This window comes from Bufo bufo, chromosome 2 (genome assembly GCF_905171765.1).
Source record: "Bufo bufo chromosome 2, aBufBuf1.1, whole genome shotgun sequence".
Lineage (NCBI taxonomy): Eukaryota > Metazoa > Chordata > Amphibia > Anura > Bufonidae > Bufo > Bufo bufo.
Genome location: NC_053390.1, coordinates 517666997 through 517680374, shown reverse-complemented (window position 1 = coordinate 517680374; position 13378 = coordinate 517666997). Strand labels below are relative to the sequence as shown.

Genomic DNA, 13378 nt, shown 5'->3' with positions numbered 1-13378 from the left:
TGTGTGTGTGTGTGTGTTTGGGAAGGAAGTGTTTTATGTTGGCAAACAGGTTTGTGCAAGCGATCAGATGAGAAGGTAAAATGTAGGAAGAGATGAATAGTTCCTTGGTGGGTGAATGGATGTGGGGGTATTTCAGGAGGTGTTGGAAAAGTGGGAAGAGTAAGAGGAAAAATTGAAACATTGTTTGCATTAACTAATGTCTGTATTTACCTGTGGTCCCCTTCTGGTCCAATTCTGGTATAATTCAGTCTGTGCACTTAAGAGTGGCACTTGAGAGATGTGGCATTTGGAAAGACCTCAAGAACTGGCTCTTCTCTTGCTATCTGCTATATCAGACCTCTCTGTACAGATGCCTTTGTAGCAAGGTAATAAAAAGTATTCACTTCACCTGGTATGGTCTGGTCAAATATGAAACTACATGTTTAGCAAATTCCTCAAAATGCATCAGCCATATCTTAGATCAGAAGACAGGAAAAATGAAGAAGGTCCTCTGATGACCTCAAATGGTGTGTGTGTATACACACCGGCAGGCATATGCTGCCAAACATTTTTTGAGCTATTTTTTACACACGGTGTGCTGTCTGCATCTTTTGTGGCCTCGTTGAAAAAAAATGGGTTCGCACCCGTTCAGCAAAATTGTGGACCCATTCATATAGTCATCTGAATGAACCCTTAAAAAGCTTTAGTATGAGTTTCATACAGTCCTAGGAGACTCCGGAATGTCATCCACAACTTTTCAAAGCAGTTGGAGAATTTTGATTCTTGTTACATTTATTCAGACCCCAATCAAATTGCCTGTCCGATTTGGTTCAAACTAATTTCAAGTGCTTATCACTAATATTGACCATTCCCACCATGAAGTCTTACATGAATATTGAGAGGGAGATATACTGCAGTGGCATCCCCCTCCTCCCTGTTTAGTTTTAACCTATTTTACGGTATATAGATCTTTTGGTTAGAAAAGGTTTGTGAAATTTACACATTTGGTAAATATTACCAAATCTGATAACTTTGTAAACAATAGCATCAATGAGAACCGATAGTTTCCCAGAATGGTGAAAACTATGTATATATATTGTATGCAGAATACCTGTCCCCTGGAAGGGGATAAATGGAACAGGGAAAGCATAGGTGTGAGGATGGGGATGGGGGAGAAGGCTTTCCTAAAAAGGGGAAGGGTTGTCTCTCTTTGCCCTTCATTATACAACCACCCCTGAAGATATATTAAGATTAGACTACCAAGGGCCCAGATCTTATGGCATTTTAAAGGGTAACTGTCATTTTTTTATTTTATTTGCTAGTTTATTAGAGCTAGGCATGTATACCTGAGTTAGTCTGTCAATGATTGCCAAAAGATCTGTAATTACCTTATAATAACATGTCTCCTGTCCCTTTGCACCGCTCCCTTAAAAGGCCGTTGCTATGGCTCATCTGTCTCCGGCTAGGAAGACAGAGGGGCGGTCCTTCACACTGCATGCCTGCATTAGGCTTCAGAGTGAGGAGGCATGTCTCTCAGTAATCCAATCTGATTGGCTACAGCAAGTGTGTATGTTACCTGAGGGAAAGCAGTTTTGGTCTCAGAGAACTGGCAGAGGAGCCATCTTGAGAAGATCCTCATAATGTAGGATTCAAAACAGCCATAACTAAGGGGAAAACTCAAGGAAAACAGTGGTAAGTGAAAAAACGTAAGATTGCTTTATGCATAATGCTGCTGCAGCAGTAACATATGCTAAAATAGATTTTTTTTAATGAAAATATGACAGTTATCCTTTAAGAATGCAGGACAGTCTGTCGTTAACCATAGTCCATGATAATTTGGCATCAGTTGGTGGTATGGGTGAAGTGGATGTATGCCAAGAGTGCAATAGTGATCTTAGCTGCCAAAGGCTTCATTCACATCACTGTTCAGCCTTTCCGTTCTCCTGCTCCATTATAGGAGCAGGAGAACTGAAAGGACAGATTCGGCACATAATTGATACAAGGAAGTGAAATGTGTGACTGCACATATAGGAGTATAGATATAAAACCTGTATTTTTTGACAATGGGATAGTCCCACCATACATGATGATATATTTCCCATCCCTGCCACATTATCTAAAACCTTTTCAATCACTTGATGGGTGTATCTGAGATAATCAGGTGAGGACCATGTACCACTATAATAGTACTTTACACCCTACTTCTATTACAGATGGTTTAATTGGTACTATAGACAATAAATGAGCAATATCTGTGCTCTCGCATAGCTCCGTCTTATTTCCAACTTCTGATTCCATTGTGTCATATACTGGAGCTTGGTAGCTGGAATGACCAGCATTGTGTATAACGATTTTAAAATGTTATTGCATATTTAAAAGTTTCCTAACATATAACTTTTTACCTTTTTATGTGGTCCATAGGCTGAATGCATGATGCCATAAACTGGTGAAACCAAAGTCAGATAGATGCAGGTCCCACCTCCGAGACCCACAAATAACAGCAGAACAGACCCCCAAAAATGAAGGAGAGCACACTGTGCATGTGCAGCGAGTTTCCCATTAATTTCTCTGGGAGAGTGAGCGTGCTCGGCTATTTTATGAAGTCCTGTAGAAATGAATGGAGAACGCACTGCATATGCACAGACACTGCTCTATTCATTTATATGGGACCACCAAAGATAGCTGAACCAGCCATAGTAATGAATGGAAGATGACCGCACATGCATTGTTGGTCTCTGCTCACTTCAGGGGTCCAGTTCTGGAGATAGATGCGGTCCCAGAGATGATATTGATGGCATATGCTAGTGATATGCCACTAACGTCTAAGATGAGACAACCCCTTTAACAAAGCAGTGGCAACAAAAATTTAATTCCTTGGACTCATAAGCGGTAAAAGTAATAAAAAGTACAGTACGTCTTAGATAATTGCATAGTGTTGAAATTTCCTAACATGTTAGCGTAGGTTCACCAAAGGGTCGATTTATTATTTTTAGAGGTGCAATTATCTTGAATATTTTCTAATATTATATGAAAAAAGTCATAATTTGCTGCAGTTCCCATTCACCTGTCAGAGAATGCCTTTGAATCTAGGAGTTACTCTGATAATTGGTATTTTAGAGAAGAAATGTAGTGGTCAGAATACAGGTTATTGTGCAAGACTTACAATGAGAATGTTGTCTGAAATAAGAACATATTATATTCACTTGTTTCATATGGATAATTTATTGGACAGAAATTTATTTTAGCCACAGAATACTGTAAATGCTCACAAAATATGCACTTTTAGACATCTAGCAACAATATGATGCCTATCAGCAGTCATTGACTTCCTGTATCAGTGACTACACTGTTTATACAGGAAGTAGGCACATTAGTTGTGGTCACCAGTAGTTTTTCTGTACATCACAGACAACTTTCCATAATATAATTAGGATGTAGCAGGACACTTCAATGTAATTGTTTAAGGCATATCAAAGTGATGCCAAAGTAGAATGAAAAAGACTAGGTGAAAATAATGTTAGCTTCAAAAATACAGTGTCTAAAATGAGTCCGACTTTAACTACTTGGAAATTAACTGTATATACCGATGAGGCATATTGGAACTTAAGTGGCATGGTGGCTCAGTGGTTAGCATGGAGTTTGTATGTTCACCCGTGTTTGCATGGGTTCCCTCTGGGTACCCCGGTTTCCTTCCACACTCTAAAGACATACTGATGGGGAACTTAGATGGTGAGTCCCATTGGAGACAGCTTGATGATAATGCCTTAAAAGTGCGTGTAGTAAATAAAATGCCTAGAGTCTTCAGTGCCTTAATATTGCATAGGATATAGTGGGAAGCTATTTAATTCTGTCACCGTTATAGGTTTTGTTTTTACGGTGTTCACTATGCAGTAAAACCGACTTGTGCTCTTCATTCTCCAGGTCAGTATGATTATCGTGATACCACATATGTATAGTTTTGTTTTCGTTTTAATTAATGCCATTTTGAGGCGTGTATGACTTTTTGATCACTTGTTATTCAATTATTTTGGAAGGTAAAGTAATGAAAAAATGGCAAAAAATTTTCCATGACGTCCTTTACCATATGGGATACGTTTTTTATATTTGAATTTTTATATTTTTTCATTTTTTTTTTTTTTTTACTTTTTTACGTTTCTTAATTCACCAAGTGGACCCCAACATGCAATAATCAGATTGTAATTTGTATAGAGTAATGGAATTTTCTCCATGATCTTATACAGAAATCACTATATTACAGTTTAGTGCTGCCACATGCTGGCCTGAATTGTAATATACAAGTAATGAGCCTAGAAGCCTAGTACAGGCTCTGGCTCAATACTTACGAGGAACACCTTCCCCGATATTCGCCTAGGGGAGGTGTACCTGCCCAAGAAATGCAGACTTCTGGGTTTTAGGCCTTTTTAGATGCCGTGGTCACATTTGACCATTGCAAATGAGGGGTTAAATGTCAGCGATCAGCATTGCCGCTGATCATAGACATTAGCCATGGGGGTCTGCTGTGTGATACAGCAGTCACATGATTGCTATGGCACCCGCTCTGCTTGAAAGACCCGAGATCAGATATCGGGAAGGGGTTAAAAACAGACAGTACACAATCTGAAACGTTCTAGGGACCATAAAGATCACCAACACAAAAGTGTTAGAATGTAGAGCTGCAGAGGATGGAGTGCAGAAGGGCAATATACTACAGGGGGAGCTGCATACTTGATTCTAGTGTACTTCCCCATAAAGACAACAGGTGTGCCTGAAAATAATAGGGATATTGTAACTAGCAGAAAACAGGATATGGACATGCTGATTTGCAAACTTTCTATAGCTGAAACATCTGCAAGAACTTCCTTAACTCACGAGGTTTGGTAGAATTACAGAGCATAATGTCCGCAAGCAAAAATTTGACAGCTGTTTTTTTTTTTTTTTCTGGAAATGCAATCAGCTTTTTTTGTTATAGCATAAAAGCAAACACCTAAAACCAATTATACACCAGTGATGTTATTAGAATCCTAATGAACCCCGAGCCTGCACTCAGAACATTAAAGGGAATCTGTAACCCAAAAATTCACCGTTAAACCAGGCACAGTGCCTTGTAAGGCTCCTTCTCTCTCCTTCCTTGATTGACAGGGCCAGATGAGATGACTATGCTGGAACTTGGCCCTGTCAGTCATGGAGAGGGAGGAGCTGGCAGTAGAAGCTGGAGAAGCAAGGTGTGGCTTGGGTCCGCCCACAGTGCTATTAACTGTTAATTTGCGTATGAATTAAAAGTACTTTTTTCTCCAGGTTAAAGAAACAGATCACCAAGTGAAATGTATCATTGCATTCAGCTGAACTAGTCCTACAAGGCACTGTGCCTGGGTTATCACTTAATTTCCTGGTGACAGGTTCCCTTTAACCTCTTAATGCAGAATCATGTACTTGATTGACATCAAGGGGTTGTATGGAGCAAGCTCACATACTGAGCTTACTCCATGCATGGCAGGTGCCGACTGTATAACACAGCAGGCACCCACCCTCTGATCCCAGTCGTAGCCACTGTGGCATCTGTGAGTTAGACAGCGGGAGTGGCTCCTTCTATCCTCCAATCAGGCCCCTATGACAAAATCATGGAGCTTCTATTAGTTGCCATGACAGCCTGTGGACTACTATTCTATTGCCGTCTACAGGACAAGTGGTCAGACTATCGCATGTGCAAGTCCCTTAAAGGGATTAAAAATTACAGCGTTCAAATTACCTTCCTTTCCTAACTTTGCATATTAAAAAAAAAACAGAAAAAAACACATAACAGGTGTCACCACTTCCAAAAATGTCTGATGGTTAATGCTGTAACGGTAAGAAAATAAAAATCCACAATTTTACATTTTTTTGTTGTCTTGTCCCCCCCCCCCCCCCAAAATGAATAAAAAGTGATCAAAAAGTTGACAGAAACAACCCCTCACATTATTCTGTAGACGAAAATATAAAAAAGTTGGTGTCAGAAAATTGGGATGCAAAGAAAATTGAATTTTTTATTTTTTGAAGGTTTTTATTTATTTAAAAGAAGTAAAACATATTAAAAACTATACAAATTTTAGCACACAGTGAACACAGTATTATTTTTTTTCAATTTCACCCCACAAATAATGTGGTTGCCATATGATTTTCCAATACAAGATATGGTAAATAAAATGATGCCATTAAAAATACAACTTGTCCTGCTATGTGAATAAAAATGTTAAATGTTGTGGCTTTTGGAAGGTAAAAAGGAAAAATGAAAATACAAAACCAAAATTGGCCTATGGGGCAGATTTACTAATCCCGTTTAAAATGTATATAGTGTAAACATAGACCAGAGAGTCTAAGGATTTATCACAGCAACTCACGCTGGATAATATATTTGGTGCCATGGCAAGACTTTTTTTTTAACTTTATACAATCTATTGATTAGCTTAACGTGCAACAGAATTTTTTGGCAACAGTTTGGCACAAATGGCGCATCTAGACCACACTTTTTTTTTTCCAAGCTACACCTAGCAAGTTGCTATGAATTAATTGTTTTCATACATTTGCTTCATTAATATGTCTAAAACTTGATATGACATTTTGGCGCATTTTATGGCACATTCTAGGTGCAATCACATTGGTAAATGTGGACCTATTTGCAGATATTATTATCTTATTATTTGAAATGGTATACAAATTAACTTTCCTTTATGAAAAGGCATTGATTGAACAGTTTGAAGCTACCACCAGGGAAAATCTGCTGGTAGCCTCAAACTGTTTATTTAGTGCTCTTTCATTATATGATTCTCCCCTGGTGGTAGCCTTAAACTATTCAATCTGTTTTTTCATAATAAGACTTTCCCAAGATGGTAGCCTCGAACTATTCAATTTGTGTGTTTTCATGAGGTTAATTTGCATGCATTTGGGTTTCTGGGAAAGATATTCAAATTAGCTTTTCTTCCAAAAATAAAAGAACACTAATATCTCATTCAAAGTCAGTGTTTTTGGTCAGTGTTTTCCATTAGTGATTGTGAGCCAAAAACAGGAGTGGCTCTAAACACAGAACAGGTGCAGATCTTTCCCTTATACCTTGTGTCTGTGGAGGCTCCAATCCTGGTTTTGGCTTACAATCACTGATGGAAAACACTGACCAAAACACTGACGTGTGAATGAGGCATAAGCCTGTCTGAAACCAGTGGAAAGAAGATATGCTAATTTGCATATATTTTCCCCAGAAACACAGGGCAGCATTGCCTGGACTACAATACTCGCATACTAGATGGTCTTTCTAATGAGAAACAGCACCTCCAAGATCCCGAAAAAGGCCACTTAACTGCCCAGGGCAATTTTTTCTTGAGACACTCAGTTTTCTTGTCCTTTTGTAAGGAGAACTGACTTTTATGTCTGATTCAGAGAAGCGTAATATGGGGAGATTCAGTATACATCTTTTTTGGAAGGAGAACTGACTTGCATGTCTTTTTTCTAGTGGAGTATTTCGTGTGGGTCTGTCTTTGTGATTCGCCTGAAATGAATGCCAAGAACTTTGGGTTTGCTAGAATCCAAATATTTTTGGGGGGAAATTCTGGATGAATTCCAAATTGGTAGAATTCATTTGCTCATTTCTACTATATTTACATTGAAAGACAACTATTGATAAATGCCTCTCATCTTCTAAGCCATTCTAATAGCCTGTTTTGTTCACTTCTAGGTATTTACAGAACGGAACGTGATAAAGGAACATTGTATGAACTGACTTTTAAAGGAGACAAAAATCAAGAATTTAAGCGTCTTGTTCTCTTTCGACCATTTGGACCTGTTGTGAAAGTCAAGAATGAAAAGCTGAACATGGCCAATGTTATTGTGAACATCATTGTCCCTTTAGCTAGAAGAGCTGACAAGTTTCAGCAGTTCATGCACAATTTCAGGTGATACTGTTCATTTTAATGTATAGCTTTTTCTGTCTTAGATTTGTATATTATTAGAAGGTTTCATTTTCACTATATGGAAATGACTGTACAGATGACAAATACAGCAGAAGTTAAAGAGGTTCTCCGAGGTTTACATATTGATGACCTACCCTAATGATAGGTCATCAAGATAAGATCGGCAGGGATCCATCTTCTAGGACCCCTGCCGATCAGCCTTTGGAGGAGTCCACCAAGTTCCAGTGAGCTCTGCAGCCTTCTCAAAGTTTACCAAGTCCAGTGCTGAACATTGTATAGTGTCTGGGATTGGTATTGCAGCTCAGTCCCATTCATTTAAATGGGACTGAGCTGTGCCTAGTGCAGTGATGGCTAACCTCCGGCACTCTAGCTGTGGTAAAACTACTACTCCCAGCATGCTCTATTCATTTCTTTGGAGTTATGAGAACAGCCAAGCAAGTGTGCATCTTGGGAATTGTAGTTTTACCACATCTGGAGTGCCGGAGGGTAGCCATCACAGGCCTAGTTCATATGCCCAATGAACGCGATGTCACGTGGCCTAGCTAGAGGTCTAAGTGCTCACAGAGCACCATGGCCTCTTCGTACAGCTTGGGTCCCGCCAATCTCATATTATTGATGTATTCTATCCTTTAAAGGGGTTTTCCGGGATTGATACATTGATGACCAATTCCCTGCACCCACCCCCCTACCAGCTTTTTGAAGAGGTTGTGGTACACTATTGAGTGCTGCTGCCTCTTCCTAGCCCAATTATGTCACATTCATTGGTCACACGGTTTATGTGCTGCTTAGTCCTATTCAAGTGAATGGGTCTGGGCTGCAATACCAAGCACAGCCACTATACAATGCACAGCATTGTGTTTGGTAAGTTGTGAGGAGGAAACATCACGCAACAGAGAACTGCAGTCTCTTCAATCATCTGATTGACAGAGGCTCTGTTTGTCAGATCCCCACCAAACAGATATTGATGATTTACCTTGAGGAAAGATCAGCAAAATATGAGTCCTGAAAAAATTCCTTTAATGTAACATTTATACTGTACTTGGTATTCCTTTGGTATTTTTTTATAGATTTTACAGCCACTAGAGGGAGCTCAGATGCTTACTGCTTGCAATGTATACATTAGATAATAAGGGAATAAGTTCCTCAGCTCCCCCTAGTGGTAGGGAGGGAAGCAAAGGGAATTTCGAACTTTGACTGCTATGAACATATTTTGACAAATGAATGAGCACAAAATGTTGGATCTAGAAATAACTTGGTGTTAAGAAGTGTACATTTACTTTGTAAGTCCAAAAGTGGTGTAAGAGACGAGTATTAAAAGGACAGACTGCCAGTCCACAGTGGATCTGTTCTTTCTTACTTTTGGTTACTGGTTTGCTCATTTAAAAATCTCTCTCAAAGGGGTTCCGTCATCATAGACAAGACGTTCTAAATGGGAACCGAACCGTCTCAGGGGCTGATTGTGATGCAGGTATGCAGGGTCAGCCAAGCTAATTTGTCTTAAATTTTGCACCTCCTTACCCAGTTAACTTATATTCTGCTGCCTTTTTGCATAACATTAATATTTCTGGAGGCCTTTGTGACAAAAAGTAACCTCTGACTCTGACCATAGGTTTCGGTATAATTTATTTTTCAGCCTGTTAGGGGGAGCAGTGCATCCTTCTGTATGCACAGTAATATGGGTGCAGTTAATACTGACTTATTGCAGTTACCTGTGTGGTGAGCTCCAGCTTCTTTCACACACATACCACTGAGCAATTAACTCAGGAAATTCCTGACAGAGAAGCTTTGAACTTTGTGAGAAATAATAAAAAAGGGACTGCATTTAATATATAAATCAGTGGCAGAATAATCGGGGGGGGGGGGGGGGGGGGGTATTCTTCAGCCTGAATAGTACATATATGAATGAAAAGTTTATTGCTATATGTACAGTGTTTTTCCAAGAGAATTCAGGGTTATTTTTAGAAAATCAATTTTCATCAAACCACAAGAAATAGGTTAATTATCTGCTTTCAAATGTGACTTTTGACTGAACCACAGAGCGCCCATGCTCTGATGTAAGCTGCAGTGCAGAAATCTGTGCACCTCACACTGATCCCCAGCCGTAACATGCCTTCTATTGACGGTCATCAAGCACTAGACATTTCAAGTCAGGCCAGTATAATAAATGGGCCTGCTGAGCTTCTCATGAGTGCATTGGAAAATAAAGGCCAGATTATAATTGCTGCATGGTTTGTCATATTTGAAAGTGAGTGGCTGAAGGACAACTTATGAAGGGTAATTGAAAATGTACTGAGCTGTCCACTGAGTATAAGGCTCCATTCACACGTCCGCAAAATGGGTCCGCATCCTTTCCGCAATTTTGCGGAAAGTGTGCGGACCCATTCATTCTCTATGGGGACGGAATGGATGCGGACAGCACACAGTGTGCTGTCTGCAGCCGCAATTGCGGAGCGCGCCCCCGATTTTGGGTACGCAGCTCCGCAAAAAGATAGAGCATGTCCTATTCTTGTCCGCAGCTTGCGGACAAGAATAGGCATTTCAATGGGGGTGACGGGCTGGTGTGTTGCGGACCCGCAAATTGCGGGTCCGCAACACACCAGCCCGTCACCCCCATTGAAATGCCTATTCTTGTCCGCAAGCTGCGGACAAGAATAGGACATGCTCTATCTTTTTGCGGAGCTGCGTACCCAAAATCGGGGGCGCGCTCCGCAATTGCGGCTGCAGACAGCACACTGTGTGCTGTCCGCATCCATTCCGTCCCCATAGAGAATGAATGGGTCCGCACACTTTCCGCAAAATTGCGGAAAGGATGCGGACCCATTTTGCGGACGTGTGAATGGAGCCTTATGCATTCATTGTAAGTAAAAGCTACCATCTCAGCATTCCAATTAAATATCTATACTTTCTGCTGATTTTACACCTTTTATAAGCAATTTTTTTACATTTTTTATTTTGAAAGCCAAAATAATAACGTTCCAAGTAAAATATCTGCCCATACCTTATGTATCATCTACATAAGCAGAAAACTAATGTTTCTGAATTTACATTTGTCAGAAACCTATTAACCTATTAACTTCTTTGGGACATGTTATGGACATTCTCTCTAAGGCTCCATTCACACGACTATGTCTTTGGTCCGAAACTGATCCACATTTTATGCAGATCATACAGGAAACCATTTATTTCTATATGTTGGCAAAAAAACACTGTATGTCCATTCCGTAGTCCTGCAAAAATAAAAAATAGAATATGTCCTATTATTGTCCATTTTGCAGACAAGAATAGGCATTGTTGCAATAGGTCCACAAAAAGAAAATACGGTCATGTGAATGCACCCTAATGTACATCAAAACTCTTCAAAAGCCCTCCTCTTTCAGAAGACCAGCCCAGTATGCAGACCAGACTTTCTGTGTCAGGTTTTCAGTTTCAGGTTATATTATGGGATATATACAAATGAGCGGTGAAAGGACCACTAAACCTAGAATCCAACCAAAGAAAAAATAACAACAATACAAACCTACCATAATATGTCAGTTTTCTTGCTCTTCTTCTGTCCTATATCACAACTGTTAAAGATTAAACTAGAAAAACAGTGCATTGTTCTCTCGGGCTACAGCTGTAGTTTTCTCCCTCTTCTCTCTCCCCCATCTGTGTAGGAGGAAGGGGCTGGGTTTAGGTTAAATACCTTTTCTTTACTCAGGGAGTATGGCAATTCTTTTGGGGAAGGAATCTGCTAAATTACTAGTAGTATGCAGTAATTACAGTAACAGTACCAGGAGTAGCATATACAGTGGCACAATTTGGCACAGTACAAGACATTTTTGTGGCCTGAGCAATCATACTCTTCTACATAGAAGGACATGAACAATATATATATCTACCACTATACACACATATATAACATCAGGACGAAAGTGCTATATGAACAGCCTATTGGGGCATCTATTACAGCTTTTCAGGAAAAGTCACCAAACTTTTCAAGATAGCTGCAAATCTGCCTAGCTATGCAGTGGTAATTCCCCCTTTTACGTAAAGGCATAATTATACAGATTTGCCTTTCAGGAGCATTGTAAAGTTGGGTAACCACTAATGTGGAGGTATGCTTCAGACTAAATTGGGTAGGCAGCATACACTCAATGTTGTCCCAATACTTTATGATAAACACACAATGTATCGGAGCAGCATGTGTGTATTTTATATAACCAATATATCCTCCATCACTGCCCAGCAGAGGTTGTTACCCAGCTTTCTCAGACTGTATAATGCCACATTTGCTATTTATACACTGATATATTGCCAATCGTCATATTGTAAAATATGTAGTCTGATATTCTATCCAGGAACCTGGAAAAGCTGAATAAAAGTAAAGCTATGATAGACAAATCTGAAAAGCTATGCAGTGACAATCCTCAATGCTGTAACGTAACTAGGCAGATTTGCCATTCAGGATTCAGGGAAAGCTTAGTAGCAAAGAATGTGAAGCTGTAATAGGGATGGCTGAATACTAAATATACCTAAATAAATCTCCTTTTTCACTCCTAAGTTCTTCCAGTGCTAACAAGAGAGCCAGGCCACTCTGTGCACCCTTGCTCCCCCTGCTTCCTCTGTCAACCAGTCTCTCTCCTACTTGATTGACAGGGCCAGGTTCCTTGTCAATCAGGAAAGAGAGGAAGGGGCTAGCAGAGGAAGCAGGAGGAGTAGCCATTATCATTATCACCACACACAGGCATAATTAAAATGATAAGTAACACCTCTTTATAGATAACACAGGATGCACTTCTCACAGTAGGTGATACCATAGCTTACCTACTCCCTCCTGACCTCTGCACAGATCACAGAGCATGCCTAGAAAATTTCCCATATAAGTCAATGGTGTCAGCTCCTGTCTATTGTTTCTGTGGCCCTTGCAGCTGTCAGAAAACAGGAAGTCAACATATTTTAGGCCTAGTGGCCAGTGTAAAAATTGCAGGATTATATACTTTTATATAATTTTAATATAGATAGTAATGTTGAATAATAAAAAAAAAAAAATACCGAAAATTCTACATACGTTTAGCTTAAAATTTTTATTTAAACATAAGGTTATTTTCTGATAACACATTCTCTTGAATGTGAATTTCCTGGTGACAGATTCCCTATAATGTAAGTAGATCTTTGGGTAGGTCTCTAAATTCTAGGTATAAGAGGGGGTCATTTATCAAACTGGTGTAAAGTAGAACTGGCTTAGTTTCCCATAGCAACCAATCCGATTCCTCATTTTCCAAAGGAGCTGTTCAAAATTAAAAGAGGAATCTGATTGGTTGCTATGGGCAACTAAGCCAATTCTACTTTACACCAGTTTAATAAATGACCCCCAAGATTTTTAAATATTCAGTAATAGTCAATGTCATGCTCCTGTTTTTTTAAAGTAAAAAAAAAAGAAAAAAAAAGTCTGTGATCTGTTGGGGGTTTCTCGACTAAAT

General features: G+C 39.5%; 1 protein-coding gene across 3 annotated transcripts in view; it reads left to right on the top strand.

The window, feature by feature from the left end:
* CSGALNACT1 (chondroitin sulfate N-acetylgalactosaminyltransferase 1) overlaps positions 1-13378 on the top strand; it is a 418621-nt gene that overhangs the window by 321097 nt on the left and 84146 nt on the right. For all 3 annotated transcript variants that reach the window (XM_040417905.1, XM_040417904.1, XM_040417903.1), the window contains one exon: positions 7682-7898. In XM_040417905.1, the coding sequence (XP_040273839.1) occupies positions 7682-7898 (217 nt within the window). The remainder of the gene's footprint in view (positions 1-7681; positions 7899-13378) is intronic.